General features: G+C 40.2%; 1 protein-coding gene across 1 annotated transcript; it reads left to right on the forward strand.

Moving 5' to 3' along the window:
* Nucleotides 1-336: 336 nt before the first annotated feature.
* On the forward strand, nucleotides 337-2567 carry LOC112248013 (stonustoxin subunit beta-like; the record flags this gene model as incomplete). Its single annotated transcript, XM_042300028.1, has 3 exons — nucleotides 337-518; nucleotides 871-917; nucleotides 1473-2567. Coding segments are annotated over 3 exons (771 nt in total), but the record flags the coding sequence as incomplete, so codon positions are not given.
* Between the last annotated feature and the right edge of the window lie 5209 nt (nucleotides 2568-7776).

The raw sequence follows: 7776 nt of genomic DNA on the forward strand, positions 1-7776 counted from the left end.
ACAGGAAGCAAATTTCGGCTTGAAATGCTATCCTTGCCTTTCCTAACTGCCTGTGTATATTGGTTCCTAACATCCCTGAAAAGTTGCATATCGCGGGGGCAGTTTGGTGCTAATGCAGAACGCCACATAACGTGTTTGTGCTGGTCAAGGGTAGTCAGGTCTGGTCAGGTCATGTTTCTCTCTACAAAAAGTACTTTGATAATTTGTCATTTTTAATAATGATACATCCATTTATGAATTGCTATGTCAGGTTTCAGGACACTGATATGTCTGAAAATGTATTGTATATATTTTCCCCACCAAACAATAGCAGTGTGATTTTTAAACAATTTTACTCTTTGCAGGCTGTCACACTGTTTAGTCACAGATGAAGGATGTGCTTCTCTGGCCTCAGCTCTGGAGTCAAACCCCTCACATCTGAGAGAGCTGGACCTGAGCTACAATCACCCAGGAGACTCGGGAGTCAGACTGCTCTCTGCTGGACTGGAGGATCCACAATGCAGGCTGGAGAAACTCAAGTATGTAGAGGGTTTATGTCAATGTTCATATCAGACATGTTTGACTTATCAGACTAGTTAAGACAAACATTCTTACCACCACTTGGACAAAGTTATATGCTGACTGTGTGTGTGTCCAGTGTGTGTGTGTTTGTGTTTCCTGTGTTGTGTGTGTGGGTCCGGTTTGTGTGCAGTGACAATCTCTCAATGACATACACACACACTTGACACCTATACACACACACACTCTGGACACACACACACATACCACCAAAGTTATATGCTATCTGTATGTGTGTGGTGTGGTGAGGTGTGTGTGTGAGTTCAGGTGTATCACTCAATGACTGTCTTCTTCTTCTGCTTACCGCTACAGCGTGGAACATGGAGGAGAGTACACAATGAAACCTGGGCTCAGAAAATGTGAGTGTTGACTGCTGTGAAGAATATGACTAAGAATACTTGGTCATATTAAATATCAGCTGTAGTTCTACAGAAACCGAAATCAGGAACACCAAAGTTTACAAAGAGTTGCTTTGACATATGTGGGTGTCGTGTTTGTGTTACATTAGAAATGTGTGTGTGTTCATGATGCAAACAGGTTTGTGTGTGTGTGTGTAATAAATGGGAATATTTTTTATTTTATTTTACATTTATTTATCTTCACAAGTCAGTTAAGAACCTGTTCTTATTTTCAATGACTACCTAGGAACAGTGGGTTAACTGCTTTGTTCAAGGGCAGGGACTTGATCTTGCAACCTTTCAGTTACTCGTCCAATGCTCTAACCACTAGGATACCTGCTACAATAAGTGTGTTTTATATTACCATACAGTATCACATATGATCATTCAAGTCTCAAGTTACCTTAACTTCTCCTTTTGATACCTAGAAACATGTACATTAAATTAATTTGTGAAAAGTGAGTTAACATTCTAATGTGGATGATTTCTAATATTGTGTCTGGTTTTATCCATCAGATGTCTGTGATCTCACACTTGACCCAAACACAGTAAACAGACTCCTCTCTCTGTCTGAGGAGAACAGAAAGGTGACATGTAGGAGAGAGGAGCAGCCGTATCCTGATCACCCAGAGAGATTTGAGAATTGGAGACAGGTGCTGTGTAGAGAGGGTCTGACTGGGCGCTGTTACTGGGAGGTAGAGTGGAATGGGAGTGGGGCTGGATTCGGAGTGACATATAAAGGAATCAGCAGGAAAGGAGGGGGTAATGACCTTGGGCTTGGATACAATGTCAAGTCCTGGAGTCTGGTCTGCTATGATAACAGTTACATGGCCAGGCACAATGATAAACCCACTACCATAGACGTCCCCTCCTCCGGCTCCCACAGAGTAGGAGTGTATCTGGACTGGCCAGCCGGCACTCTGTCCTTCTATAGAGCCTCCTCTGACACACTGACCCACCTGTACACTTTCACCTCCACATTCACTGAGCCCCTCTATCCAGGGTTTAATGTTTCGTATGACTCCTCAGTGTCTCTGTGTCAGGTGGTCACAACATGACGTTTCGCTCTAATCATGTGTTTTATGTTTGATCAGACATTTAAATTCATGGTGTAACACACACACACCAGTTTGAGACAATTTATTCCTGTTAATAATAACCACTCTGTGTAGGTATCTTTGTGATCCGCGTCTTGTGAGAATGGTTCAGACCGTTCTTACTCACACTGGACACACACACACACACACACACACACACACACACACACACACACACACACACACACACACACACACACACTGGACACAACCCTGACGTCCTCACACCGTCTCACTGTCCATGTCTGCTTTTAGCTCCCACCTTTAATTCACTGTGTTATAATGGACCTTGTGCTTGTTATGTCACCTCTGTAACCAGCTATCAAACATACTGACCTTTCTGACCCTGTCCCATGGCCCTACTTTCTAGAACTAAACATTTAAAGTCCTCTGAGTTTTGTTTAGTGTCCACTGACTTATTGATTGATGTATTTGTTGTATATTGGGGTTGTGCCCCAGAGCACACATTTGTATGTGTTGAGATGATCACTTTCCAGATAAATGGTTGAACTGATTCCTGTCTTCAGTCTCATCATTATTCAATTGTTATACAGACGAGGTAATTAAACCCACAAAACATAACAAAAGATTGCCGATGAGTAAGTCTGAATCTACAGGAACTATTCTGTCTGGAAGAAGTCAGTTTTTCAACCGTTTGAAAATTGTATTTTATGTGGTACAGTCTAGGCTACTGTTAGCACAGTGTATTGCTATCAGAGGCAAGTGCATAGTGGAGCTAGCTAGGGAAAGAGAGTTAATATCGTCATGGATGGCAGAAAAGGACTCAAGATGGATGTCGGAGCGGGAAAACAACTTGATTAAAAAAGGGAGGAATATAACTTGATTAAAGGAAAGGACATCAATTAACTTCTTGCGGATCAGTTGGACGCTAGCGTCCCATCTCGACAATGTCCGGTGAAATTGCAGAGTGCAAAATTCAAATTACAGAAATAGTCATATTCAACATGAATGAAAATAGAAGTGTTATACATAAATTAAAAGCATAACTTCTTGTTAATCCAGCAACTGTGTCAGATTTCAAAAAGGCTTTATGGTGAAAGCACACCATGCAATTATCTGAGGATAGCACCCAGCACAAATGCATACATTTTTTTTTCCAACCAGGCAGATTTCATCACGAAAGTCAGAAATAGCAATAAATTAAATCACTTACCTTTGAAGATCTTCTTCTGTTGGCAATCCAAAAGGTCCCAGCGACATCACAAATTGTCATTTTGTTCGATAAAGTCCTTCTTTATACCCCAAAAACTCAGTTTAGCTGGCACGCTTCATTCAATAATCCACCGGTTTCCCCAGTTCAAATTGCATACAAGATGAATCCCAAACGTTACCAATAAACTTCTCCAAAACAAGTCAAACAACGTTTCTAATCAAATCTCAGGTACCCTAAGACGTAAATAAATGATACAATTTAAGACGGAGAATCGTTATTGTCATTACCGGAGATAAACAACAAAGAACGGGCATTCACAGTGTTACGGTTTTCTAGGTGTGAAGGAGAGTCGGACCAAACTGCAGCGAGTAGATTGCGATCCATGTTTAATGAACAACGTGAAACACGAATAAACACAAAACACTACAAAACAAAGAACGTAACGAAAACCGAAACAGCCTATACTAGTGTAAATAAACAAAGAGATAGGAACAACGACACTAAGGACAATCACCCACGACAACCTCAAAGAATATGGCTGCCTAAATATGGTTCCCAATCAGAGACAACGATAAACACCTGCCTCTGATTGAGAACCACTCCAGACAGCCATAGACTTTGCTAGGTAACCCCACTAGCTACAATCCCAATACATACACACCAAAACCCCAAGACAAAACACACCACAATACAAAAACCCCATGCCACACCCTGGCCTGACCCAATACATGAAGATAAACACAAAATACTTAGACCAGGGCGTGACACACAGGAACGTGCTATAAACGCTAAAGCCAAAATGGGAGCCACTTAGAAAAACTACAAATTCTAGCTAATTTTTCCAAAAACAAGCCTGAAACTCTTTCTAAAGACTGTTGACATCTAATGGAATCCCTAGGAACTGCAATCTGGGAGGTATTCCTTTGATATTCCCATTGACAGTTATAGTAATCACTGTTGAGCCTAATTTTTTGTCCTCGGGTTTTGGCCTGCCATATCAGTTCTGTTATATTCACAGACATTATAGGAACAGTTTAAAAAACTATGGGGTGTTTTCTATCCAATACGACCATGCATATGCATATCCTAGCTTCTGGGCCTGAGTAACAGGCAGTTTACTTTGGGCACCTTAGTCATCCAAACTTCCAAAAACTGACCCCTAGTCTGAAAAATTTAAACTGTGAAGAAGAATTAAAAACTGCTAAATGAGCGAAGTGAATGAAGATCACGTGACTGAGGAAACTATTGCTGTGTGTATGTGAGGTTGTGTGTGCTTGTGAGGTTGTGTGTATGTGTGCGTGTTTAGTGTGAGAGAGATGTTGTCTAATGGTTTATTACAAGTCTCCACTTCTCATTCTATTCTAGGATCTAGGCAAATCATTTGTCTCCATGGCAACATGGACAATACTGGTTAAAGCTGAATAGTTTAAGGATCTGAGAACATTCACCTCCTACTAACCAGAGTTTCTGTCACATGACGCTGGAGAGACGAAGAAGGTACAGGGAGTCAAACATTTAATATTTAACGGACATGGAAGGAGACAGGAACAGCGTCAGCAAACGAGTAACAGACAAAAACAATCAATGCAGCAGTGGGGAACAGAGCAGGGAACTGACAAATATAGGGGAGGAAATAAACAGGTGATGAGGGAGTCCAGGTGAGTCCAATATCGCTGACGCGCGTGACAAGGGACAGCAGGTGTGCGTAATAGATGATAGGATTGTGTGATGCAGGTCAGCCTGGTGCCCTCAAGCGCCAGAGAGGGGGGAGCGGGAGTAGATGTGACAGATTCAGTAAACCAGTTGATAAACTACACAACACAGCTTTTAAGAACACTATAAGGAGAAACATGTATGCAGTCATATTCACTGTTATCTGTCTACCTTCCCAATACCTTCATCCATGTCTCATATTCACTGTTATCTTTCTACCTTCCTCCATGTCTAATATTCACTGTTATCTTTCTACCTTCCCAGTACCTTCCTCCATGTCTCACATTCACTGTTATCTATCTACCTTCCCAATACCTTCCTCAATGTCTCATATTCACTGTTATCTTTCCACGTTCCTCCATGTCTCATATTCACTGTTATCTTTCTACCTTCCCCCATGTCTCATATTCACTGTTATCTTTCTACCTTCCTCCATGTCTCATATTCACTGTTATCTTTCTACCTTCCTCCGTGTCTCATATTCACTGTTATCTTTCTACCTTCCCCCATGTCTCATATCCACTGTTATCTTTCTACCTTCCCCCATGTCTCAAATTCACTGTTATCTTTCTACCTTCCCCCATGTCTCATATTCACTGTTATCTTTCTACCTTCCTCCAGATGGCCAGTGGAGGGCCACAGCATGGGGAAAGAAACTGTTCAGATGGGCACCTATAACATCCAATCACATAGGTTTATAAGCAGCTGACAGTTGCAACTTCCTTCTAATAACTCAAACTGCCTTGGTTTAAGTAAAGACAATATATGTACAGATGTAGGATCCTAATTTGATCATCCTGTTGCAGGACGACGTTGCTGCAATGGAGTTATTTTCAAACTTGTATTGTATTTGACATTTAAAAAGGCTTTTGGAGTTTATAATAGAGGCTACTTCCTCTGCAAGACAACCGGTCATCCACATCACGTGACTCTCAGAAGTTTTGTGATTTCCTCATAGGAAATTAAAAGCATGTTTGAAGCCTACGCAGTTTCAAAATGGCTGTTGAAACTGTGGCAAACATTTGTCAGCAACATTAGAAGTGGGATAAATGTGTTGATTTGAAGGGAAGACGGGCAGCCTGGTAAGTCTACTATAGACTACATAGAACTACTATTATAAAGTTAGGTTGTGATCAGACAAAGCATGAGATATGATCCTTTATCATGCTGACTGACCTGAAGGTCTCTGTAGGAAATTAGATATGATCCTTTATCATGCTGACTGAACTGATGGTCTCCGTAGTAAATGTTGTGAAAATATCAGGCTTAGGCCACATGCTCTGGTATTCATATTGAAAACAGATTTGAAGGTGATACGTCCTGCTACTGATAGCTTATGTGAACGGATCTGAACAGGTTTAGGCTGGTCATCTATGATATGTTGGCTATATCTGAGGTACAGACCTGATTTGCATATCACTAACAACCTGCTACTATACATTATAACCTAGCCTACTTTACATAATTTAAAATATCTTACTTGTTGCAAACCTTTCTGAATGGATCAAAGATTTTGCCCTCAGATCAATCATGTCCGTTTTAGCCCTTCTGTCTACATTCTCAGATAAGTTCAGAAAATTACAGATTGAAAGACAATAAATAGCCTACTTTTAATAAATACAAATAAGTGTGAGACATGGCCTTGTGTTGCTATACCGTCTAGAACTACCTTAACAAACAGTGACTTATTATTATTATTATGATTGTTGCTGTACTGTCTAGAACTACCTTATTAACAAACAGTGACTTATTATTATTATTATTATTATTATTGTTGTTGCTGTACTGTCTCTAACTACCTTAACAAACAGTGACTTATTATTATTATTGACGGTTACCATGGAGATGAAATGTCACATCTACATGTTCATGTGATTGCATTAAATCATCTGTTTCAAAGAAATAATGAATAAATGAGAACAATTGACATTCAATAATTAGTTGACATTGACATTCAATAACAACCAGCATGCTGGATTTCTGTTTAGGGGTCAGTGCTCTAAAATGAGTCTCGCTGGGGAGAAAGTGGTGGGGGGCCCTGCCTCTAAAACAAGTCTCTTTGGGAAACATGACACTAAAGCTAAGAGGTGAGATGACAGTTTTGTTTAAGAATTATTCATTTATTTTCAAAATTTATTAATTTCTTCCTTGGTTAAAACATCTGTCATTTTAACCGGTACATAGGTTACCTTCAGACGAGTCCGGTGACACTTGTGGGGGACGTAGAGAAAAACTGAGAACAGCATTGTGTTTGTGAGAGTCTCCCCTTTCCATGGAATGTTCAAACTATGTTGTAGGTCAAACAGTTCGGAAGCTACAGCCATTTGTATGAGAAGACAGATTTTAGGGATGTGTCATGTTTTGACAAATATTGCTCTCGCTCTGCCACATTTCATCAAAGATGCAGAGGTGTGACATCAGAAGTTATGGTAGGATTGAGAAGCATCCAGTGCAAAATACGTGACATTTCTAGTTTAATACTGACAGATTCCAATGTTTTTTTATTTTTTATTCACATACCGGTGCGTCAATCGGACCAAAATGAAATGAGATCCAATTGATTTTGATGTCAACTTTTTCATTGTTAAAATCTACATTTAGCTCTTTCTTAATTTGTTTCTTGCTGTTACAGCTAATGAAGATTGAATCTGAAAGACTCAGCAGATGAATTACAGAGTATTTGAACTGAAACCTGGTCAACTGCTTGGAAGATAGCTATGCTCACAAGTATACCACCAACACTCACGTGATTCACTGTGGCCTGGCAACATCGACCCGTCAATCCATGTCCTCACCGTAATTGCTGGCGACTGCAAAACAATGTCTTGAAATAAAT

Source organism: Oncorhynchus tshawytscha, linkage group LG17, assembly GCF_018296145.1.
Source record: "Oncorhynchus tshawytscha isolate Ot180627B linkage group LG17, Otsh_v2.0, whole genome shotgun sequence".
Taxonomy (NCBI): Eukaryota; Metazoa; Chordata; class Actinopteri; order Salmoniformes; family Salmonidae; genus Oncorhynchus; species Oncorhynchus tshawytscha.